Raw genomic sequence first — 26,279 nt, forward strand, 5'->3', positions numbered from 1 at the left:
AAGCATAATGTACAAATTCCCTAAGACGGAGAGTTGGACTAGAGTTGGATTTGCTAAGAGACTCAGTGTGAATGCAAGAAGCATGGTAAATATGTTTAGGAGGCCTGCAAAGACCATCCTTATTCTTACAAGGATCTTCCCAGGCTTTGCTGGAAGAGTGGGATTGGCAACTATTTTTATAACGGGTTGATCTGGGGCCTCTGGCTCAACCTGAAGAACACACATATAAATCACAAAAATTTGACTTAAGAGACAAAGAAACTCTGTTGTTTCACGAATGTTCCTTCAACTAGAAGATTGGACTAGAGCAGCCTTTTGGGGCCATGAGTGCCATGAGTACTGGTGAGGAAACAGAAAGAGCCAGTCTGCCAAGAAAAGTCAGAGGATGGAGCCAAGGCACAGAGAGAAATAGAGGTGGGAGACCATCGAGGTGGGGCTGTGCAAGGGGGCAAAAGAGACAAAGCAGGCAAGCATTTAGTTACCGACAGATCTGGATTGCCTAGGTATACATTTTCAAGCTTCACGAAGCTCCTCTCTTCTTGCAATAAGTCCCCCTTTACTCAAACTAACTGAAATGGGTTCTGTTTCTTGTGACCGAAATTACCCCACCTCAGACATTGGGACTGATGCTGATCAATCTTGCTACCTGGCAATCTCAGGCACAGCCTCTTTGCTTATATGGCCTGGTGCTGGTCAATAAATCTTAAAGAATAAGGAGAAATTAAAACGAGAATGTGTAACTGAATATACCTTAATTTGAAAATGCTATCTTCTCTTTTTCCTGTGGATAGGTCACGTTGGTCAGACTACATGCTGACATGTGAATTTATTCCCATCAAATGAGTCAGTTGAGGTTTAGAAACACAAAAAAGAAAAAAACAAACAAGCCCCAATTGTTTTGGAGGATATAAAAGGAGCTAGTTGGTCTTATTGGCTCGTGCTAACAAAAAATAACCCCAAAAACCTGGCTTCAATATATTTGAAACAATAATATTAGCTGTTCCTGCTACCCCAGTGGGAACAGAGTTGTAATAAAGTGCATACTATCTGGATTGGTGTGATTTTTCACCTGGCACGGGCTGAAAAGTACTTGTTACATAGTCCAAGGTTGAAATAGGAAGAGCAAGGTTTTCTTGTATTCACATTTTCCTGAGCAGGTGTCTGTGCAGGGAAGACTATGAACCTGGGTGTGGGCAGCTGAGACCCACTTTTTGAGGGATGTCAGCTCCCCTCCTTGCTCCCTGGATAATGTCCATACTGGCGTTAAGACGAGACTCTGCGGAGACTGGAGTGTCTCTGTTTTGTTTTTGTTTTTCACTTTTATTTTGGAATGGCAAAGTGTGGATGAGGAGAGGATGATGTGATCGTTTGGGGAGAAAAGATCCAAGGGACAGGGCAAGGACACGGCAGAAGCTGTCGCTTCTCTGTCTTCTTCCAAAATTCAAATACTCTAGTGGGTGATGTCTGGTTTCTTGGGAAGGCCTCATCTTGGCTGGATCCCTTAGGAGCTAAAAGAAAAGCTGAAAGAAGCATTTCACTATTTCTCCAAAGTCTATACCCAGAGGAATTTCGGCCATGTCACACCAGAGCCTTCTTGCAGAGTGTCACCTGTGTCCACCTGAGCGTATATGAAACACAACTGAAGACTACAGTTCTGGGGTCTCAATCAAGCCAGGGGCAGGTGAATTTGTTTATGAAAGCAGGTGAGACATTTGTGGGGGACCCCAAAAAATATTTGAGAGGGCCCCAAGGTTTTACACTAGCAGGTAGGGGCAATAACAAATTATATTGAGATTACTACTTTACTCTAACAGCATCTGTGTGCCCCCTGGTGAGGTCGATACTAGATAGAGACAAAAGCAGTGACATTTTATACATCTTAAGCTAGTTATAATGGGCTGCTATTGACTGAACGTTGGTATCCCTCTAAAATTCAGATGCTGAGGCCTAATTCCCAGTGTGATGGTATTTGGAGGTGGGGCCTTGGAGAGGTAATTAGGTGATGAGGATGGAGCCTTCATGCTGGAATTAGCGCCCTTACAGGAAAAGACACGAGAGAGATGATCTCTCTTGGTTAGTGAGGACACAGCAGGAAGGTGGCTGCGTACACGTCAGGAAGCCAGCCGTCACCAGACCCTGCATGTGCCAGCAGCTTGACCTTGGACTTGCCAGTCTCCAGAACTGTGAGAAATGAATTTCTGTTGTTCAAGCCACCCGGTGTTTTGTTATGGCGGCCCCAATGACTACGACATGAGCACTGACGTAATTTTTATTTGCCAACTCCTGCTGGTCAGAAACAACTGGGAAACTCCCTCACCCACAGTTTCATGGTGTTTGTAAATTCTTTTGTCTTTATTGTAAATACTTCACATTCGAAGAATGATGTTTGCCTCTGGCTCATCTGCTAACCAAGTGCCCGACGCCCTTCTGAATTTACGATTCAGAGCATTCATTTCTCCCCTCTCTGGGTTTGTTATGTGTAAATAAATGATCGTAGAAATGATAAAACAGATGACAAAGTAAAGTATGAAGAGGATGCAGAATTTCACAAATGAAAAGACATAAAATTGTTGCTATTTGATACTGGTGAAAGAGTACAAACTTTCGGTAGTAAAATGAGTAAGTTCTGGAAACTTAATTTACAGCATTGGTGACTATAGTTACTAACGATGTAAGGTATCCTTGAAATCCACTAAGAGTAGATGGCAAGTGTTTTCACCACACACACACACAATGGTAACTATGTGAGGTGATGGATATGTTAATTGGCTTGATTGTGGTAATCAATTCACAATGTATACATATAACAAAACATCACGTTATACACCTTAAATATCTACAATTTTTATTTGTCAACCACAACTCAATACGGCTGGAAAAAACAAGCAAACAAGAAATTACATATGTCCAAGGCTTTATCTTGCATCATTGGTATACATAAAATTATGGCATACATATCCATACAGTGAATCAATGCAGTCATTAAAAAGATTGAGGAAGTTCTTTATAAACTGAGCTGGGGGCTGGCCCGGTGGCGCAGTGGTTAAGTTCACACATTCCACTTCGGCGGCCCGGGCTTCGCCGGTTCGGATCCCGGGTGCAGACATGGCACCGCTTGGCAAGCCATGCTGTGGCAGACGTCCCACATATAAAGTAGAGGAAGATGGGCACAGATGTTAGCTCAGGGCCAGTCTTCCTCATAAATAAATAAATAAATAAAATAAAATGGATCCAATAAAGTTTAAAAAAAATAAACTGAGCTGAACAATCTGCAAGATATATTGTTGGGTAAAAAAAAAAAAGTTGCAATCTGGATGGGGCAAGGATTTGGAGGGGCATGTGGGTGTGCAGAAAAATATTATGCAAGTATTTCAGGAAGTGATTGGGCAAGCCCTCGGAGGCTAAGGTTAAACCAGGGCTCCTCTTGTTGGCCTGTGGCTCTGCAATTTCGTCCGGGCTCGTCCAATGGCAAGATTTATAAATGGGCTCCACCCTAGTTGCTGCAGCCAGCCAGAGGCGCTAACGCTCGTCTTCACTGGATAAGTTTGTAAATCCAGGATAAAAAGATTAATGTAATATTGACATTGTTATGTCAGGTATGCATTTGTAGGGATCATTGAATGTAATAGATTTTGTCATTACTATGCTACTTTGAGTATGCTTGATCTGACTTTAAGATATGTGAGATTAGAATCATTGGCTTTACTCTATTTTAAAATTTATGAGAGTCACAATAGTTGATTAAGTGTTAGGAAAGAATGTGCTTGTTAAATTTGTTAAATTTACTTAGTCATTTGACAAGACGTATTAAGTATAGAGGTATTACATACTTAACTGTAGTATGAAATGTTCGAGAAAATTTGGTTAGTTATTTAAGAGAAAATAATTTAATCCTTTAATTTATGAATTAATTTAAACATGAATCAAGGAATGTAAAAATGGCTCTTCTTATTTTTGGACAATTGCTATATTTCCAAGAGTAAAAGAAACAAATTAGCAAGCTGAATTTAAACGTCTATAAAAACTAAGATTCTTAATTTGTGGCTTCAATAAATTGAATACTAATTTTAAGCCCTGCTACAGAAAGTCTTTCTTTCTGGACACAAAAGCTCTCTGACTTTTAAAAATTCAATTGATCGTCCCACTGTGATCTCAGAGACAGAGTAACTTAAGTGCTTGAGATGGAAAAAGCTCAGGGAAAACCTTAATTTAGCTGTCTTTAACTTTTAAAATCCTTTTCCAGTATCCAAGTTAGCGTAGTCTTCATTGGGTCTTTGTAGTCTTCAGAGTGAAGCGTCTTACGTTCTCCTTGGCTCTTTTCCTCCTTGGAGATGCCACTGGAGAGCAGGCAGAAGCACACGATTTAATTTCCCCATCTGACTTACTAAGAGGAATTATCATAAACATCTCTATTTCTTTCCTAACCACTTACCTCTTTTATTCGCTTTCTAAACTCACTTTTCTCCTTCTGCAACTATTCTAAGAAGAAATTCACTTCTACGGAATTTCTCGAGGTTCATAAAAAGGTATCCGGGAGCGAATTCATGTGGACCAGAACTCCGCAGTAGGGAAACGTGATGTGGGCGGCGTTATGATTTGCAGTTCCTGAATAGATCGTGCTGTTCCTTGTCTTTGTGACTGCACTGTCCTTTGCTGTGTCTTTGTCTAAACTCACTCCTCATTTTTCCAAATCTCATCTTTTCTTGACCAATTTATTTTTCAGGACTCCCCCCCCCGCCCAACATTATCGAGACTCATTCATGCTGCTATTAGGTATTTCATTCCATGACTAGATGACATTTTATTTATCCATTCTGCTGTCGAATGGAAATTTCAGGTTGTTTTCAGTCTTTTTATTTATTACAAACAACACTGTTGTAAATAATCTTATACTTGTCTCCCGGTGTACATGTGCAGGAATTTTGCTCGTGTCTATAAGTATCTAGAAGTGCCACTGATGGGTTAACTTTTATAGATGATGTCGAAGGTTGTACTGATTTCCACTGTCCTACAGCATATGAAGCATTCTGTGGTTCCATGTCTCTACGAACACAACATGTCAAGATTTTTAATATTTGCCAATTATGTGGGTTTGAAATTATGTCTCATTGAGGTTTTAATTTGCACTTCTTTGATTACAAATCTTCGAGTATTTATTAATATTTGGTTCCCTTCCTTTGTGAAATACATGTTCATTTTTTTGGCCTATTTTTCCATTGGGTTGTTGATTATTTTTTTAATAGAGCTTAGCACATAGGAAGGTATATAAATGTAAATATGTTTTTTGAATATATAAAGAACTCTATCATAGGAATTCTTTATGTATTCATGATCCTAATCCTTTGTCAGTTTCACGTATAGCAAATATCTTCTCCCAGTTGATGGCATGTATTTTTCACCCTCTTTATGGTATCTTTTAATGAACAGAAATTATTTTAATCTAATTTATTTTGTCAATATTTTATGATTTTCATCCTTTGAATTGTGTCTAAGAGTGGCTTCTGTACCGTGAGGTGGTAAAGAGGTTCTCCTATATTCTCTTCTAAAAAGTTTTTGTAGGAAAAAAACCAAGTTTATTTTCAAATGGCTTCAAGCTTATAGATAATTTGAAAGAATAAAAATAGTACAGAGAAGAGCAGTATATCCTATACCCAGATTCCCATATTGTTTACATTTTACCTCTGTTTCCTTTTGCATTCTCTCACTTTTTTTCTCTTTCTCTCTTGAAACACTTAAAGGTAAGGTAAAGAAATCATGATCCCTAAATACTGAAGTGCGTATTTCCTAAGAATACACACTTTTAAAGTTTTAAAATTTTGCTTTTAATTTAAATTTTAAATTTAAATCCTTGATTCCTCAAGAAGTAACTTTTGAGTAAATTATGAGGTAGAGATCCAATATGGGTTCTTATGGAGGTAGCTAAGAGTCCCACACTCTTTGCAAATAGTCCAAGCTTTCCTCCATAACGCTACTTCTAATAAATATCAAAGTTTACACGTTTGTGGCTCTAGGTCTGGCCTGTTAGCCTGTCCCATTGGTCTGTTTGTCTATCCTATTAAGATAGACCACACCGTCTTAATTACTACAGCACTGTGGTGGGCCCTTCTGTCAGGCTGAGGAAGTCCGCCTACCTTCTTTATCTTCTTCAGGGGTGTTTTGACCACAAGAGGCTCTTTGACCTTTCACATAAATTTTAGAATTAGTTTGTCAACTTCCAAGAAAAATCATTTGGGGATTTTGATTGCAATTTCATTAAATCTACAAATGAACTTTGTAAGAACTGACATCTTTGCAAAATGGAGCCTTCTGATCTATGAAGTTAGTATGTCCCTCCATTTATTTAGGCATTTTTATTTATTTATTTTTTTTTAAAGATTTTATCTTTTCCTTTTCTCCCCAAAGCCCCCTGGTACATAGTTGTATATTCTTCGTTGTGGGTCCTTCTAGTTGTGGCATGTGGGATGCCGCCTCAGCGTGGTTTGATGAGCAGTGCCATGTCCGCGCCCAGGATTCAAACCAGCGAAACACTGGGCCACCTGCAGCGGAGTGTGCGAACTTAACCACTCGGCCACAGGGCCAGCCCCATATTTAGGCATTTTTGAATCTCTTTTAATATACATTTATAGGTTTTGCTTGCAGAAAGGTATTGCATATTCTTTTGGATTTATTCCTAGGTGTATATATTTCTTCATATTGTAAATGGTATCTTTCTAAAATTTAAAACTCAATGTTTGTTATGTTATAGAGAGCACAATTGATTCTTACAAATTGGTGTTATATCTAGTAACCTTGCTAGAAGCTCTAATGTTAATAATTGTCTGTAAGTTTTTTCATATTTGCTATGCAATCAGATGATCTCCATATAATAATAATGTTGTTTCTTCATTTCCAATCCTCATCTCTTCCTTTTCTTTTCCTTGCTTATCTGCTGCATATTGAATTTCATTGAATGATTTCTCTGGATCTATTAAGGTGATCATATTCTCTCCTCCCTTTAATATGTTATGGCAATTATATTAATAAATTTTCTGAGTTTGAACTAACGTTGTATCCCCAGAATAACTTGATCATGCTGTCATACACATTACATAGAATTCAGTCTACCAATATTTTCTTTAGGGTTTTTGCCTCTATTTTCATATCTGAGGTCTTTTTTACCCCTGGGTTTTGAAAAAGAATTACACTAATTTTGTAAAATAATTTAAAGTAATGTTTCCTCTTTTTATGCTTTCTGAAAGAGATTGGTAAAATTGGAAGTATCTATTCCTGAATTTTGGGAGAACTCACCTGCAAAACCATCTAGGTTTGGAGTTTTATTGTGGGAAGATTTTAAACTATTCATTTAATTGTTAATAGTTATCAAACCATTCAGATTTCTATTACTGCTTGAGTCATTTTTGGTAATTTATATTTTTTAGGAGTTTGTCCATTTTATCTAAATTTTCAATTTATTTTAATAAATTTCTTCATAATATTCTTTTTTATATTTATAATCTCTACTACATCTGTGGTTTGGTTCCTTTTTTTCTCAGTCCTATTGTTTGTTTATACCTTCTGTCTCTTTTCTTGATCAGTTTTGCTAGAAGCTTGTCCATTTATTAATTTTTTTAAAGACCCGACCTTTGGCATCTTGATCCTCTTTATTGTTTTTATTTTTCCTATTTCATTAATTTCTACTCTTGTCTTTATTATTTCCTTTTTCCTTTTCTCTTTGGGTGGATCCTATTGTGTTTTTCATAGTTAAGTTCTTAAATTGAATGTTTAGTTCAGTAATTTTCAATCTTTTTTATATCAGGAATATAACGGTTATATTAATTTATGAAATAAACTTCCTTCTCTATATTGCTTTTTTCCCCTCAACCAGTCTGGAAGTTATGCACTCTATTTCTAGGTTTTTAGTGGCTCCCCTCGAAATTTTATCATGAATATCTCATTAACAATCTAGTGTTAATATCTTATCCTTTTGAATAATCCAAGTATGTCCATATGTCTTACCTACAACTACCTCCCAATCCATCTCCATGCTGTTATTGTCAGGTATCTAATTCTGCCTGGTTTTTGTTTTTCCAATCCCTAGAAACTAGACATGATTCTTTCTGTTACTCCTTGATAGTAAAATCATCACCATTTTGGGTCCCAAGTTAATTCTTTCAAGTTCTAAGATAGTCCATGACTCACACTGGCTTTCATAGCCCTGAAGAGCGTGGACTTTTAGTCTAGGCCTGACCTGGACAATACCACAACCATTTAAAAAATGAAATTCATGAAATCATTGCTATTTCTGAGAACTGTTTACCTCAGACAAATTTCCCCTTGATTGAGATGATCAAACAGTGGCTGCTCACTCCCCCCTTTCCTGTTTTCATATCCTGACACATACTGTGTTTTCTTGCTAATGAAACAACTGGGGGAATTTTCTAGTACTCTTGAAAATCTACTTTTAAAAATAAAGTTAATGAAATAGTTCCCCTTTTACTGGGATTCCACTAATTTCCACAAGTTCCCCTTTCCTTTCCCTGCGACTGAAGTCTTGAATCTTTATTGGCAGATGGGTAAGACGTGCGATGTTTGATACAGGAAAACAAAGAGCCTCAGTAAATAGGGAAATGTGGGCTTCACTTGTCAGAGTGCATTCCATGAGTTTCCTGACTAAACAGTTCAGAAAAGCCCTTTAAGACAGGACTCTCATTGGGTATGCGGCACAAAAGGGGCCATGTAAAAGCTTGAGGGAAGAGAGAATTATGAGTATTCTCTCTAAACAGAAAGCTGTATTTCTGAAACAACCTCTGTAGGGTTAAAGCAATTTAATTCTTTGTCCTGACAGAGCGACTGGAAGTGAAGAACCACTTGATTTCAGACTCGGAATGGGAGCAGGGACTTGACCTCTGGCTGTTCCACTCTTAAACCCATGGCCTGACTCAAATGACCCTCTCAAGGGCTCCCCAGTAAACCACATTAGGCTGTTTCGATTTTGGTCTAGCCCAAAGCTCGCTGAGTGCCAAACTCATAGAAGGGGTGGGGAGAAAAAGCCAATCTCTGACCAGACGAAGTGATAAACCAATCTCACCTGGCAGTTCTGGGAGGCCATCACGGGGCCCAAGCCTGGGGACAGCATGGCTTTGCTGCAAAAGTCCTGGGAGAGCAGACGACAGGACTCTGGAACATGTATTTGCAAAGTTAAGCCACAAAGCCACAATGATGACCTCTGAGGAGAAAAAGAAAACTGGGTGGAGAAAGTTAATACACGGACAAGAAATTTCTTTTGCAAAATCTACACTCAAAATGATCTCTTTGGTTTTTTTAGAACCCATAAAATCAGCTTTTCTAAGATAAACAGTCAACACTGTTCGATAACGGGGACATTTTTTCCATAAATAGGCAACAATAGAAGATTTCTTTTTCTCTCTTTGAGAGTTCTCTGTTCATCAGATCTCCAAATCTTGACCTTTGAACATTAGCAATATTAAGATATTTTGCCTCATCACCAAATGTCTTAAGTTTTCTTTCCATTTCTTGAAAGGGACGCGCTTTACTCAGCCTCTGGTTGCGGTGTCTGTCAGGTGGCAGTTTGGGGCACGTCTATTGTAAACCTTCCCAGAATACTTTTAGATCTCATCTTTTCTTAAGATTGAGGGCCGCTGGATTGAACACATTTTTCTTTCTCTGTCTCAAATAGAAAATTCCTGTTTAAATTTCCAAATGAATATAAGGTATTCTTTTTGAGAGTAGACATTTTTGCCTTCCTCGTAATCATCAGTTCAAAACCTTGAAGTGTCTCGTGAGAATGCAGACTTTATAATTTTACATTTAAACACATGTCCATGTATGCCCTTCTTTTAAATGATATTAATATGTGTCCAGTGCTGACTATGTGCCGGGCATTGTTGTGTTTTACATATATTAACTCATTGATCCTCACAATAGCCCCATAAATATGCACTGTCATTATTTCCATTTTATGTGTGAGGAAGCCCAGGCACGGAGAGTTTAAGTGAATTGTCTCAAATCACATGGCCTGTGACACAGGACTGCGGCTTCAGATTGGCAGCCTGGCTCAGCTTCCAGTTCATCACGCTCCACTGTGATACCTCTCTGGCCAAGTGTGCTTCGTATTTACCCTGTTTCCCAGGCTCACACACATGTGGAAGCTGCATTAACTCCTAAAAACCACTAGGTTTACTTACTGTGCTAAGTCAAGGCATCCGCGGGTACTGTCTGATTCCTCTGACATGAGGTACCTGGAGTAGTCACACCCATAGAGGCAGAAAGGAGCAGGGTGTCAGGGGTGGGGAGCAGGGAATGCGGAGTTGTTGTTTGATGGCTACAGAGTTTCAGTTCTGCAAAATGAAAGGAGTTCTAGAGATGGATGGTGGTGATGGTGGCACGACAATGTGAATGTACTTAATGCCACTGCACTGTGCCCTTAAAAATGTTTAACACGGTAAATTTTATGTTGTGTGTATTTTACCACCATAAAAAAATGCAAAAAAACAACACACCCCCCCCCCCCCCCCCCCCCCCGCCCCAGGATTCTCTTCAATGGGCCAGTGATTCAGCAAACACCAAGTATCCGCTTGTCACCAGGAGCTGCCAGGTAATGGAAAAATTGTGTTCAACATCTTTGAACACTTCCGAAGAAGCTGGGGTTTGACCTGAGAGATACTTCTTATTGGAAAGGAATGTGTGGATCAGATTCTGTCACACACCTTTCACCATTGTGATTCAAGATGGTGCTGTGTGTTGGTGGAAAAGAGACCAGAGCGGTGTCTGGCCAGAAGTCGGAAGACCCGCAGCGGAGCAGCCCATCCCCACACTGGGAGCACATGACTTGAGTTGGTTTGTCCTTGGTGGGTGTCCCCAGCTTGGCTCTGGGAGTGGTTCTCCCCTCTGGGGGCTCCAGCTCTCGGATGCTTTTGCTTCTGAGCCATGGTCTGTGGCTGCTGTGTTCTCCAGGTGTGTCACAGCTTGGCGGCCTCCCTGGCCTTGCTGGCCAGCCCTGCTGGGGGTTAACCTCCCTTCTGTTCCAGAGAGAAACCATTGGCGTCCAGTGTCGTTCCTCCTTTGTCCATAATCTGAACCAACAGAATATAATCTTGAATGTTCTGCCTTCACCACAATAATATAATAACCACTGCTTTGTCAGGCACTGGGGTACACGCACAACCAGGTTTCATCGTCACAGCAACCCCACTGACTCAGGGCCAATATCTCCAATTAACAGATGAGGAAGCTTCCTCCAGTTCCCCCAGGGGAAAATAAGGCCCCAAATACACTGTCTCATAGCAGCCTGTACATTGACCGATGGCCGTTTTCTCAATGTATAGTTACAGATGTGTATGATGTCTTGTAATGGCTGGCTCCTCTGCTAGATGATAGGGTCCTCCCCTGTTTTGTTCTAAAATCACTCTAGCAAGACGGTGCTAGGAATATACGAGGCATTTCGCAAACATTCGTAGAATAAAGAAATGAGTTACATAACTTGTCCAAGGTCACATTGCTCATAAGCCATAGGTTGAAGAATAAGATCCAAATAAAACCTTTCCTTAGGCTCTATGTTTTAAAAATTATATATGCACATATACACACTCACACATACACACACTCTTACATATATGAAATTTAAAAAAAATAGGGCACGAGGAAGAGAAAAGGGAGATCTGCACTATCCGCAGGGAGGAAGGACCTGGGGCAGGGCCCGAGCCCTTCAGGGATCACCATCCTTCACTGATGGGCAGACGTCGCAGAGGATCAGCGCCAGGACTTGGCTCCAGGCCAAGGCAGCAGAGGCCCTCGGGGCTGGCAGCGCCCCCTCCCAGAGTCAGGGGGAACTGACTCTGATCTCAGAGTCCATCCAGGTCCCCCTGCAGGAAGCTCAGCTCTCCCTCCACTCTGCCTAACCCGTCAAAGTCGCTGACTCACCCCCCCACCCTGTTCACACACTCCCACACCAATACACATACCCTCGCGTTCATACTCACACATTAACACGTACGTGTGACACACACTCCCACACACATCCACACACTCCCACAGACACACACACCAGACTCACTCACCCATATACATATGCCCTCACACTCACACCTAGGCACACACACCACACATGTATACACACATGGTCACACACACTTGCATGTATGTGAGACTGAAAAGCTTATTTACTGTGCTTTCTGAGGCTCCCTAGTGACGCTTGGAATTAGATCTAAACTCCATGGTTTGGCATTTGAGGCCTGCCACATGAAATCCCAACATGTTTTTCCAGCCCTTTCTTTCCCCTCACCTCTCTCTCTCACCTCCATTTGGAATCTATGGGGTGACAGCTTGGACTACTCTGGCTGGCAGATGAAAGCCTGACACTGGGGCCCCTCTTTCCTTATCCACGCTATCGAGGCCTTCCATCGCTAGTCCATCCCTGAGGGCTAAGGAACAAGGCCCCTGTTAGAACCCTTCCCATCTTTGCTCAAGCTTTGTTGACTGCTCTAATCCTCCCTGACCTACCTGGTGAAATATGACCCTTCTTCAAAACATAGACAAAGGCCCCATGTTGTGCATTTGTCCCCAATCCCCTCACCCAAGGGAGAACGCCTCTCAAGCCCACCTGTACCACACACCAGCCTTGCATGAAAGTTGCTTGACTTCCTTCATTACGTCTTAAATCCTTGGAGACAGGATGGTTAAGTGCTGCATTTATCTGCATAGTTTCAAAGAGTTTAGCAGGATACTTGCACAATCAGGTGCTCTAAAAACTCATTTACAGTCATGTGTCGCTTAACAACGGGGGTATGTTTGGAGAAATGCATCGTTAGGCGATTTCGTCGTTGTGCGAACATCATAGAGTGTACTTATGCAAACCTAGATGAAATAGCCTACAACACACCTAGGCTGTATGGTACTAGTCTTACGGGACCACTGTCATACATGGGGTCCATTGTTGACCAAACGTTGTTACGCGGTACATGACTGTACTCCTCTAGCCTCTCAAGGGCTAGTACAATTTTGGGGTCAGTAAATTCATTCATAGTTGTTGAGCTCAATTTATGACATTGTGTGTTGAGATGTCTTTAAGAAAACCATTTAAGTGTAAGTATTATCTGATAGGGATAAAACATTAAGCCAGTAACTCCTGCTTGTGTCCATTGATGTGAGGATCCCTTCCCTGGGCTGGTCACAGGGGAACAAGATCCCGGGGAGACGGGATGAGCAAGGGTGTCAGGGAAGGGCCAGCTTCTGGGCTCATGGTTCTTGATGGGAAGCAGGAAGAGGCAGCTAGGTCACAAGATAAAAGTGAGAAAGTTCTGGAAAAAGGAATGCACAGAGGGAAAGGGACAGAAAGAAAGAAATAAGGATTTAAAAATCATTGAAAAATTTTGCCTTGACTCGGCATGCCAAGCCAGAGGGTCAGAATTGAATTAAGAGGCTTATGCAAAAGGATTCCCATCACACCATCTCTGTATTTGCCGAGTACAAGTTTTCTCCTTTGAACAGTTCAGTGCAGTGCTGGTTGCTTCTGTGTCCATTATTATTAAGACGAGGCTCCCACATGAATAGCATATCAACTTTATAGAAGCTACCATGGGCTCTTAAGAGGAAAATGTCTATCCGAGTGAAAAAATATTATTATTGCTACTTTATTACTTTCAAATTCAGCTGAAGCTTTGCGTTGGGGCCATGGGGATGTCTTACACGCATGGCTTTGATCTCTGCATTATTTATTTCCATATCAGAGTGAGGGTTTTTCCCGGGGACTCTCTCATTTCTAGCCCAGGGCTTCTTTGGCAGCACAGATGCTGTGTCAAACAGTGGGGCCCTGGGATTTGCCATTTCAATTCAACATGCAGATTTACCTTTAAGGGCTTAAAAACTATCCAAAGCGGGGCTGGGGAGGAATAAAATTATTTTTTCCCTCCTACCTCCGAGTCCAATTACCTAATAAAGATCCATCGTGCCTTTTGTCCGAGGAGCTCTGTGACCTAATTTTGCTCCTTGCCTCGGTTCAGATATCACAACCCATTTTTACGCATTCAGCTTTCCTAATGAAATCCACATGTCCTAAATCAATAAAGCCATTGTTTGGCTTCCTGCTCTTTCTCTGCAGTGCCTTTTGCCTGGTCCTATTTTATTTGCATATTTGTTTTTAGGAAATATGGCTCTTTATCTAGATTTTGCCCCACACCCTGCTTTTGGGGGGTCTTTTTCTTATCTTTCCTTTTAATGATTATCAGTTTGTTGGTGTGTAGCTATTAAACATACAGTTCTTTCTTTAATGGGCTACTCTAAAGGAAATTTTGTTTATGCAGGTTTTCTGTCTCAATAATGGTTTGTTTTAGATAGGTTAAGAAATTAACAGTGGAAAATTTAACATCTTAGTTCAATATTTTTGTATACACGGAGGATGCAAAAGCCCATGTGTAAACTTCAGAATCTCAGCTTTTATTGCCTGTCAGTGTTTTCTCTTTTCCCCAGAATCTCCAGTCTGTCTCTTCTTCCACTCAACAGCCAAGCATTGCTGAGTATGTAGATCTTTTTACATTCTTGAGTCCCCCAGATCACGTCAAGTTCCTCTTTAGTAGCTTTGTGCTTCTAATGAACTGTAAGCCCATGAAAGTTGCCTGATGGCTAGTCAGGCTACTTTTGCAAGCAACATTTTACTTATCTGAAAATCCAGGACCTCAAAAGAGAAACCTACCCATAAGCCCCAGAGACAGTACCAAAGGGGGTGTTTTCTTCTTGAGTAGCTCTCTCTGAGTATTCCTATAAATTCTAGGTAGTTCTCTATCCCATCACTGACTTTCAACAGAGTCAGGCAAGGATGGGCCCAGCAGCATCTTTTGTTACTCCTCCAGGAATCTTTCCTTTTCTCATCTCTCCAAGTTATCATGGCAGAAAGCGTGGGTTGTGTTAGCAAGATGGCGCTTGAATGTAGAAGATGAAGATGATGATGATGGAAGACCTGGTTCCATTTAGTAGCTAAAACGTTAGTGTTTGACCATTTTATTCACCAAATTCTCTTGAATTCAACTTTGCCAAATAGGAGAGAAAAAGGAATAAACAAATGATGATCCTAAAGTTCAGACATTCTTCATAATCTTGTTCTTTTTTCTTCTTTCTTGATCTCTCTTGGCCTTTTTTGTGGATTCCTGCTCATGTCTCTTTCTCATTTTCAGCATCTAGGCAGAGTCATGGCAACTTTTCTCTTCCCAGATCATTTTCTTTTTCTGCAGTTTTATTTAAATCATATCCTAAGGGTGAAAAAAAATGTCTTTTCTTTTCCTGAAAAGCTCTATTGTTACCATTCTGGACTTTATGTCAGATGGGGAACTTGGAAGTAAAACTCCACATGTCGTATATATAGCTAGCTAGCTACTGTAAAAAACAAAAAGGAAAACTCAAATCCACCCACAACCGCTTTATTCATATCTTTCCTTGAGGGGAAGTAGTTGAAAGGCAAAGCAATGTACATGACTGTTCTACTTTGTGCACCTAAGAAACACCATCAGCTTCCAGGACACTTCTGCTTCCTTCGTGGAAAACAGAGAAAGCAAGAATTCTGTTCTGTCTGCTGTGACCAAGGGTAGCTGCCCAGCCCTTTTTCTATCTTCTCCATTTTCTCTCTCTAGACTCTTCATTCCTCTGGAACATTCCCTCTTCAATGTCTAGAATTACTTCTCTGTCACTTCTGCAAACTGGTTTCAAGTCCTTTTGCTATGCAAATATTCCCTGTGGGCCAGTGCTTTTTGGCCCTTCAGGTTTTCCTTTCTTGAGCTGGGGAAGTAAGAGCAGTGAAAGAGGCTCTGGAAACTGGAGCTTGGTTTCACTGGGGCTGAATGTCCTTTCATTAAAAAGGGGAACATTGTGTTTGAAAAACTGGGAGTTCCCTGGAGTAGGGTCTCAGACATTCTCCCTTTGGCTGGTGACAACATCCTTCAGCTGGTTTGTGGACTGGAGTAAGCCTGGGAAAGCTCTCACAAAGGCTCTGCTCCCCCTCCCAGCCTGGGTTGGGAGTAGCACCCAACACCAGCTTAAGGTCAAGCTCCCAGCCGCCTCGCCAGCACCTTCTCTTTACACAGGTCTTAGCTCCACCTCTATCATTGATTGGCCCTGGCAGGAAAAGGGAGCGCTCTTTGAAAACCAATTCCCAGCATTACCAGAGGATGCACTCAGGATGGAAGAAGTGGTGGGTGGTTCCGCAGAGCTGTGTGTGACCAGCTGGTCACACCTTTCTTGCTGTCATCGTGATTTACTGATTGGGCAGTTCTGCGATGATGAATGTTTACGCCTGAGTTGTAAGTGGGTTTCAGATGTTTTAAAAGAAAACAGGCTGTGTGTCAGGTCAGGAATAGCAAAAAGGTTTCGTTTTGATTGCCGGTTTCAGTACTGGCTGCTTAGAGCACTGTGTTGACAAAGATTTTGAGGTTTTGTTCTGGCTCAGCAAGACTGGTCTGCAGCGGGCATGGGAGAGAGGAGTGGCAGCAAGAGTTCTGGATCTTACTCCTTCTATTTCCAGAGGAGGAAGTGACTCAAAGGCCAAGGACATAGCCTTCTCTCCTGATTGCCAGAACGGAGCTGGTCTAAGCCTCTCACTCCTTCTCTCTTTCCTGGGGCTCCTTTGGTGCTTCCCAATTGTGACGCAGCTAATCTCACCCCATAAACTCAGTCTCACTCCACAGGCTCCGTCTCACCCCACAAGCTCCGTCTCGCCCCACAGCTCCGTCTCGGCCCACAGGCTCCGTCTCGCCCCACAAGCTCCGTCTCGCCCCACAGACTCAGTCTCGCCCCACAAGCTCAGCGGAAGAGAGTCAACAAAGAGAAAGGAGAGACTCATCTGGCACATGCCCAGGGAGCATAGCGATTGGATGCTCAGCTCCTCCACCTGCCAGCTGGGACACTGAACAATTCCTCACCTCTTGGTGTAAGAGTTTCCTCACAGTTTCCTAGAAGGGGGATAATAGAGCGTTGTCATGAGGATTAAATGAGATAACATAGAAAAAGCACTTGGCACATATTAAGTTCCCATAAATGTCAGCTATTGTTATTAAATTATATATAACCTCTCTATTTTCTTACTGAAAGTCCCACTCCTTCTATGGCGACTCAATACAGTGTCTCCTTTAACGATTCCATTTTGTCCTTGTCCATGTCACGTCTCGTCCCCTTTGGGACTCTCTGAGCTTCTGTTGAAGACAGTGTGTGGCTTTTTGGGAAATAGAGGCATCTCAGGATCAGAGAATGATAGTCCAGAAGGAATCTTGACAGTCTTCTAATTCCCACCTTAGGAATTCCCAGCACGGAGCCAGAGATGGGCAGCAGAGGGTGTGCAGCGTTCCTTAGCAGTCGTGTAGGTTGATAGAAACTTTGATAAAAGCATGAAGAAGACGATGAGTGAGTCTGAGGTCTTCCTGCTTCCCTTTCATCCTCTCCAACTTCAGCAGCTCCCCTTCCTTCTGGCACCCAAGGCTCCCCTCAGCTCATCGTCCAGGCCTTTTCTTCCGAGTTCTCTAAACTTTCATTCCTTGGGGAAAGCATCCTACTTGCATTTTTAGGAGGTTCTCTGATTCTGATGATTCACACTGGTAGGAATGGCTGATATAAAGTGACCACTTGGCAGTATTTACATTTTAAAAGTGAAGGCCATTAACCAAGATTATGGGGACATGTAGTACAATTTTTAGTCTGGAGGGTTTTCCATCCTCCACCGATATTTCGGAAAATCAGGAGTTGGTCAATAGGTATCCCCTTTTTGGGAACGTTGCCTGCTGACCACTGATTCAGAGAGAGCCTTCTTTTTCTCAGCTCATGTCAGGATTTTTCTAAAAGATTTTTAGAGAAGACAGTCCTATGCTTCCCCATGTAGCTTTCCCTGACTGGTCAATAATTCTCACTGTCAGGATGTTTTCTCTTATATCTAAGCTAAATCCTGTCTGTGCTGTTTGATCCATTTTATTTCCTCCTGTCCTGCCCTCAGTGGAAACAGAAAACAGCTGGGGAGAGTTCCCCGCACACAACAAAGGATTCTGGCTTCTAAGGATATTTGATTTAAAGGTAGCTTTCTAGAGCAGCCACCCCAATACAGACCTCTCATGCCCTAACTCGGAGGGTTGGACTAGGATCTCATACTTCAGAAAAACCAGGGGCACCATCCTACACCAGTTTTATGTCATTGCCGTGTGTGTGACAAATCCTCTGTTTACCTTGGGCCAGCTTCAGAAGGTTCTCCCAGCGCCACATTCTAACGAAGAGCCTGCCGTGAAAGGCCCGTATTTGAACCCTGTTAACATTCTCCACAGCCTTTCAGACTTCCCGAATGTAGCCAACAAAGTAGCCGCCGTGGAGGACATGGATAATGTCACCATCGTCAAATGTAGTATTTATCCATTTATTAAAAAGGGGGAGTACGCAGGGTGTTGATGCACAGAAACTGCAGAGCCCAAACTCTGAATAGTCTCATTGATATTATTCAATGTTTCACGGAGCACAAATCCTTTGTCAGCTTGGTGAAAAAGGGAGACAGATTTCGTTACTGAATGGGTTCAGAACTGTCACTTTAAAGCAGCTGGAGTACAAGTCTGAGCCCAGACACATTCTTGCCAACATAACAAAAACATAATGCTTTATCTCTAAGTTTGCTAACTGGGAACGGAAATAATTTTCAGTATTTTTACCTTGCAAGTTTATCTCTGCTGTGTTATCAACTGCTTTTCAAGTGGGATCTAAGTACCACTGTGAAATGCCAGAGAGTAACTCATAATGATAAAAACTAACATTTATGGAGCATGTGTCCCAAGTATTTGATGCATATTAACTCTTTTTAAAAAAATTTTATTGAGGTCACATTGGTTATAACATTATGTAAATTTCAGGTGCACATCATTATATGTTGGCTTCTGTATAGATGGCATCGTGTTCACCACCAAAAGTCGAGGTTCCATCTGTCACCATACATATGTGCCCCTTTACCCCTTTCACCCTCCCCTACATTAACTCTTTTAATCTTCCCAACAACGCTATGAAGTAGGCACTGCTGTTATCCTCATTATATAAAGGAGGAAACTGAGGCACGGAAAGATTTGGAACTTGCCTGAGGTCATCCAGATAGCAAGAAGCAGAGGCACGACTCGAATCTGGGCAATTTGGTTCCAGAGTCCAGACCCTCAGCTACAGCATGACATGACTTCTATGCCCAAAGCCATGAGTTGAGCATGGCTGTCTCTCTGAAAGGGCAAGTTGCTTGATAGTGAGTAATTCAACACATCCTTTTTTACAATGATTAAAACAGATGCGGTATGGAGTCTTATGCAAATATGCAACCTCAAAGAAATTTTTAAAGTCTAGTGGATTGCCTCAGCCTGCACCCTGGGATCTGCTGGGGGTAGGTACTACCTCTCTTCCATGTCGGGGGCATACACTTTGGTGAAAAATTTAAGAGGTACTGTTTTGTACCTTATCTCTTCCTGGTTTCAGTTCTCCTGCACTGAAGCCATAGGTCAGAGGTTAGATGCTGGTGATAGAATCTCTCACTATTTTTCCTAGACCTTTGTTCCACCTCCTACCTTTGAGGCAATGTCAAGGATAGAGAGGGGGAAGAGGTAGGTCAAGCCAGTGGCCTTACCTGCAGGGCATGAAAAGAACATTTCCTTAGCCCTTGGGACTAACATCCCAGCAGTAGGGGCTTTGTCCTGTCACTGGTCAGTCACTCCCTGCGCCCTTCCCAGGGTTGTGTTCTCCTGATGCCCACCCTTGGGTGGGCTGCACTTCCTTCCCAGTGCTCTGGGCAGAAAGTAGGAGCTATTATGCAGTGTGCTCCTCTCCACCCCGTCTGTCTGTCTACGGATGATACCCTGAAACTAAGCAGAAGTCAAAAGCTGAGCTCCTTCCATCATTCAAAGAAGCAAGGATGGACCCATGTTTGACTGAAGGAGAGTCTTTTCAGATCTTGAAATGTGTCCGTGCATACTCCCCTCCTTTCTGAGAATCAGGAGCACAGGGCTCAGAAAAGCAGGACCCTTATCAGCTTTTCCTTTACTACATGTTTACAAGGAGAAGCCAACCCACAGCTGGGAGGAGCTCTTCTGGATAGACTTTGAGTGTCATCCAGAGCGATGTGCCATTTCTTATAGAAGGGTCAACGGCTGGTGAACAGCAAGTTTACCTTAGTAAAACAAATTCACTCTGCTGGTGTCCTCATTTTATTCCTTTGTTTTCCATATTGGATTATTACAAACTAAACTCTAAGAAAGGCTGTGCTCATAAAACGCACCAGGATTAGAAATACTGGACGGAATCAGAGTCTATTTTGAGAATTTTCTCCTTGTACTGTTTTCATGACCTTTCTCTGTTTCTGTCTCTCTTTTTTTTTTTTAACCAAACTTTTTATTTTGAAATAACTGTAGATTCACATGCAGTTGTAAGAAATAATACAGAGAGATCTCCTGTATCTTTCACCTAGTTTCCCCAAATGGTAACATTCTACAAAACCATACTACAATATCACAACCAGGATATTGATATTGAGACAGTCAAGATACAGAACAGTTCCATCATCACAGGAATCCCCCATGTGGACCTTTTATAGCCAAATTCATTTCCCTCCTTCTTGACCCTCTGTCAACCATTAATCTGTTTTCCATTTCTGTAATTTTGTCATTTCGATAATGTTATATACATGGAATCATATATAGGAGTGGTTTTTTTCACTCAGCATAATTCTCTAGAGATTCACCCAGGTTGTTATATGCGTCAATAGTGCACAACTTTTTATTGTTGAGAAGTATTCCACGGTAAGAATGTAGCAGAGTTTGTTTAACCATTCTCCCGCTGAAGGATGTATAGGTTGTTTCCAGTTTTGAGCTATTATTAATAAAGCTGCTATAAAAATTTGTAGCCAGGTTTTTACGTGAACACGAGTTTCGTTTTTCTGGGATAAATGCCCAGGAGTGCAGTTGCTGAGTCATATGGTAGCTGCAGGTTTATTTTTTTAAAGAAACTGTCAAACCGTTTTCAAAAGTGGCCATACCATTTTACATTCCCACCAGCAACATATGAGTGACACAGTTTCTCTACGTCCTTGGTATCCTGATAGGTGTGTAGTGGTATCACGCTGTAGTTTTAATTTGCATTTCTGTGATGGCTAAAGATGACAAACATTTTTTCATATGCTTATTTGTTATCTGTATATTTCTTCTGTGAAATATCTCTTCACGTCTTTTGCCCATTCTCTGAGATGTTTTTTCTTACTGTTGAATTTTGAAGGTACTTTACATACTCCAGATACTAGTTCTTTGTTGGATATGTAGTTTTCAAACATTTTCTCACCATCTGTAGCTTATCTTTTCATCCTCTTAACATAGTCTTTGTAGGGCAAAAGTTTTAAATTTTAATGAAATCCAATTTATTTATTTATTTATTTATTTTTAAAGATTTTATTTTTTTCCTTTTTCTCCCCAAAGCCCCCCAGTACATAGTTGTGTATTCTTTGTTGTGGGTCCTTCTAGTTGTGGCATGTGGGACGCTGCCTCAGCGTGGTTTGATGAGCAGTGCCATGTCCGCGCCCAGGATTCAAACCAACGGAACACTGGGCCGCCTGCAGCGGAGCGCGCGAACTTAACCACTCGGCCACGGGGCCCGCCCCCAATTTACTTTTTTCTTGTGGATTGTGCTTTTGCTGTCAAGTCTAAGAATTCGTTGCCTAGCTCTGGATCTCAAAGATCTTCTCCTAAAAGTTTTACCTTTTTACATCTAAGTCTGTGGCCATTGTGAGTTAGGTTTTGTAGAAGGGGTGGGACTGAGGCGAGGTTGGCTTTTTGCCGATGGATGTCCCAGCACCATTAGTTGAAAATGGCTACCTCGACTCCGTTGAATTGTGTTTGCATCATTGTCAAAAGTCAGTGGAGCATATTTGCGTGAGTCTATTTTGGGTTCTCTATTCTGTTCCACTGATCTGTGTGTCTATCCCTCTGCCAATATCACACAGTTTTGATTGTTTATTATATAATATTACTTATTACATAATAAGGCTTGAAATCAGATAGGCAGACTCCTCTCACTTTCTTCTTTAAATTTTTTTTCAGCTGTTCTACCTCCTTTGCCTTTTCATGTATAGTTTAGAATAACATTTTGTCTATATCTACAAAAACTCTTGCTGGTATTCTGACAGAAATTACGTTAAACCTATACGTTAATTTGGAGAGAATCGATGTCTTTACTATGTTGAGTATGTTTACGTATGAATGTATGAACTTGCTGAACTCATTTATTAGTTCTAGGAGTTTTTTCATAGATTCTTGGGATTTCCTATGTAGACAATCATGCCCTCTGCAAATAGGGATGGTTTTATTTCTTCTTTTCTGATGTGTATGTCTCTTGTTTCCTTTCCTTGCCTTACTGCCCTGGCTAGAACTTGTAGCACTATGTAGTGGGCCTGGATATCCTTGCCTTGTTCCCCATCTTAAGCAGAAAGCATTCAGTGCTTGTCAATGGTCTAAATACACCAATTAAAAGAGAGATTGGCAGAGTGAATTAAAGAATGTGATTCAACTATATGCTGTCTACAAGACACCCACTTCAGGGGCCGGCCTGGTGGTGCAGTGGTTAAGTTCACACGTTCTGCTTCGGCAGCCCAGGGTTCACCGGTTCAGATCCTGGGTGTGGACATGGCACCGCTTGGCAAGCCACGCTGTGGTAGGCGTCCCACATGTAAAGTAGAGGAAGATGGGCACGGATGTTAGCTCAGGGCTAGCCTTCCTCGGCCAAAAGAGGAGGATTGGCAGCAGTTAGCTCAGGGCTAATCTTCCTCAAAAAAAAAAAAAAGAAAAAGAAACCCACTTCAAATATAATGATATAGGCAGTTGGAAGCGAAAAATAGATAAGGATATATTATTGCAAACATTAATCAAAGGAAGGTAGGAGTGGCTATATTAATATCAGATAAAGTAGGTAAAGCAAAGAAAATTACCAAAGACAAATAAAGAGACAATATAATGATCAAAGGGTCTGTTCCCTAAGAAGACATGATAATCCACTATTATTTAGTCTGCAAGTGTTTGGAGATTTTCCTGTTATCTTTCAGTCATTGATTTCCAATTTGATTCCATTATGGTCAGAGAACACACTGTATCATTTCAATTCTTTTAAATTTATTGAGTGTTTTTTAATGGCCCAGGATATGGTCTATCTTGATATCTGTTCTGTCGGCTGGTAAAAAATGTGCATTCCGCTGTGATGGGGTGGTGTTGTTACTACGTAGTGGAGTCACGTCCTGGCTCCCCAGTAGCTTTCTCTGATATCACCCTGGTGCGGAGTAGGGAGGGAGCAGGCTTGGGATACCTTGTTGCAGCCTGTAAAGACGAAACTCTAGGCTCCCTACCTGGCCTTTCCTGGCGTGATTGGGGCCACAGTTTTTTCCATGGTGTTTACTGGAGTAGAACAGTTGTTGTCTAAAATAACCTGTCTTACGAGGCTGCCCCGGTCCTGGTCCTCTGGCTCAAGAGAGCAGGCTTTAGTTGGGGCTTTCTCTCGTGTGTGCCCACTGGCATCCTAGCATTTGCCCACTTCTGCAGCTCCAAGTCTGAGATACACGAGGCAAAAGAGAAAACCCAGGAACTCACCACCGTGTCATTCTTTGGGTCGGGCTGTCTCTAGCCGATCTGCCCTCTTCTTTCCACCTTACGTGGTTTCATACACAAAGTCCAGAGTTTTTAGTTGTACTTGGCAAAAGGAAGAGGGAAAATTACATCTACCCCGTCTATATGGAAGTAGAAGTCAGTCTCTCATGGTTTTACCAATGTTAACATGAAAAAACACAGTTCTCTGGTGCTCTGGACCTCATCTGCTCCATCACCCACTTCTCTCTTTTTAAAAAATAGTCCCCCATTCAAGCAGAACAATTGCTTCCCTTTGGGAGAAGCTTGAAGCTAAGGAGACTGAGATGTTCCATAGGGTATTGTGTTTGTTCATCTCCGTTCTCTATGCTTTCTTTTTTTTCGTCTTTCAGAAAATGGGGCTTGGGCTTCCTGTGTTTGTCTAAAGTGGTTTGCTCTTGGATTATGTCCTGGGTCCAGAATGCCAAATATCTTCTGGAATTGAGGTCCAGACACAGATTAAGGATAAAGTTAAGGCCACTTAGGTGAAGCAGCCACAGAGGGCAGGAAGCAAGAGCAGGAATGTGAGTCTTCTCAACCAGGGGAAGAACCTATGCAAGTTTGCTAGGGCTGCCATAGCAAAGTACCATGCAGTGGGGGCCTTAAACAACCGAAATTTGTTGTCTCGCAGTTTTGGATGCTGGAAGTCCGAGATCAAGGTGTTGGCAGGGTTGATTTCTCCTGAGGCCTCTCTCCTTAGCTTTAGGATGACTGTCTTCTCCCTGTGCCTCCACCTGGTCTTTCCCTTGCGTGTGTCTGTGTCTTAATCTCCTCTTCTTATAAGAGCACCAGACAGATTGGATTACGGCCCACTCCAGTGGCCTCATTTAATCTTAATCACCTCTTTGAAGACCCTATCTCCAAATAGAGTCACATTGTGGATTAGGGCTTCGACATATGAATTTTGGAGACACAATTCAGCCCATAACAAGTCCCAGAAAGGAAAGTGAAAGGCAGAAAGGGTGGAATGAGCACTAAATTGAGACTTTCGGATGGACCAGGTCAGCAGAGGAAGTATCTGCCAATTTCACTCAGTGCTTTTTGCAGCTGATCCTGATGTGACGGTTAACCCTTGCTTCTCTCCCAGAGAGTCCTGGTCTTGCCTAGGTCAACTTCTAACATTTTTTTGTTAATACAAGGGCAATTTAGGTCACAGGGGGAGTTTTCCCAGGAACTAAATTCATGTCAAATCTATTTTTCTTTTTACTTTTTTATTGAGATATAATATGCATACAGTAAAATACATAAAATCCACCAATTTGAAGTATGCCGCTCAAGGTTTAAATACGTGTACTCCTTTGGAACTACCACCCAGGTCAAGACATAGCATGTGTGTCCAGAAAGCTCATTGTTCTCTTTCCAGTCAATCTCCGCCTCTCCACCTGGAGGTAAGCACTCCAGACACCAGTTTTTGAATGTCATATAAGTGAAATCATACAATATATACTCTTTCGTGTCTGGCTTCTATTGCTCAACATAATGTCTGTGAGATTCTTCCGTGTTACTGAGAGTATTTGTAAACTTTATTGCTGAGGAGTGTCCCATTATGTGGATATAGCACAATTTACTCATCTGTTCTGTTGTTGACAGACATGTGGGTTGTTTCCAATTGGGGGTTATCATGGATAAAGCTGCCGTATGTCTTTTGTGTTCTCGTATACGTCTTTTGGCAGATCTATGCACAGATTGCTCCTGGGTGTATAAATCTAGGAGTAGGATTGCTGGGTCATATCAAAGCTACTTATTAAACTCAATTTGATAAATAGAGATAAGCAAGTTTAGGTCACTTTTTTCTTTTGTTAGGTTATTTTTAGCAGTGGTTCAATGGACTACAGTCAGGGATATCACATATCTTTGTGATATCTAGTTATATCATAAATTTAATTGAAGGCACAATAAATTATCAAAAATATGATCACTTTAAAATTTATAGATCAACATTTTACATTAGACCTGAGATGTGGCAAGGTGAGTATGGGATATTACCCAAAATACAATAGAAGATATATCTTAAGACCTTTTGGTGGGATGTCACATTTTAAAATAAAGCAGCTTTCTTCCAAAGATTTCATGGAAAGAACAGATTATGCACAAAATGTCCGGCAATGATGTGACTCAGAGACAAATTCTCCTCCTTCATATGCTTTCTCTAGTGCATTGTTGACATTCTAGCTGTTTGAGAGAAATGGAATTGATGATGTGTCACCAAAAGGACTCTTCTTCACCATCAGGAGTTCCGGATTGGACTGAGGTGGGGTTTAGGCTCAGAGAGGGAGGGTTTTAGGAGGCTATTGCAGACCCCAAATAGTTGTGTTGATTCCTGAGCTGCCCAAGGGAGAAATACGCACATCAGTGGTAACAGGATTAGGCTCCTCTGACTTTTCATCAGATCATTTTATTGACTAGTCCAGAGGTCCCCAGTGGTGTGCCCAGACATTGGTCTTCAAGTTCTCAGGGTGGCCAGCTGGGGTCTGGGGCTTCCAGAGCTTGCCGGCCTGCTTCTGGCTGCGAGTGACCATCCGTCTTTACCTTGTCTCCCAGTGTGGGTTCAAATATGATCATATTCTCTGTGTTCTGTGACAACAAAGAGCACGGTAAGGAGTATATTGGGCCCTATTCCCTCAAGTTAAGTTGTACACCCCAACC

The 26,279-nt window shown here is 41.6% G+C and overlaps 1 protein-coding gene and 1 long non-coding RNA gene across 3 annotated transcripts in view; both read right to left on the reverse strand.

Annotated features, from left to right (window-relative positions):
* Positions 1 to 2,819: 2,819 nt before the first annotated feature.
* Positions 2,820 to 26,279, reverse strand: part of UST (uronyl 2-sulfotransferase) — a 350,080-nt gene continuing 326,620 nt past the window's right edge. Inside the window, exons 8-9 of one of the 2 annotated variants that reach the window (XM_023632884.2) lie at positions 9,068 to 9,156; positions 2,820 to 4,337 (exon numbers count right to left, since the gene is read on the reverse strand). In XM_023632884.2, the coding sequence (XP_023488652.1) occupies positions 4,299 to 4,337; positions 9,068 to 9,156 (128 nt within the window). In that variant the 3' untranslated portion in view covers positions 2,820 to 4,298. Of the gene's footprint in view, positions 4,338 to 9,067; positions 9,206 to 26,279 lie in introns of both variants that reach the window. The other variant, XM_070256415.1, reaches the window with a different exon arrangement.
* The window catches only part of LOC138921660 (uncharacterized), a 33,132-nt gene continuing 32,981 nt past the window's right edge, over positions 26,129 to 26,279 (reverse strand). Inside the window, exon 3 of the long non-coding RNA XR_011434416.1 lies at positions 26,129 to 26,207. This is a non-coding gene — a long non-coding RNA (uncharacterized lncRNA). The remainder of the gene's footprint in view (positions 26,208 to 26,279) is intronic.

This window comes from Equus caballus, chromosome 31 (genome assembly GCF_041296265.1).
Source record: "Equus caballus isolate H_3958 breed thoroughbred chromosome 31, TB-T2T, whole genome shotgun sequence".
NCBI lineage: Eukaryota > Metazoa > Chordata > Mammalia > Perissodactyla > Equidae > Equus > Equus caballus.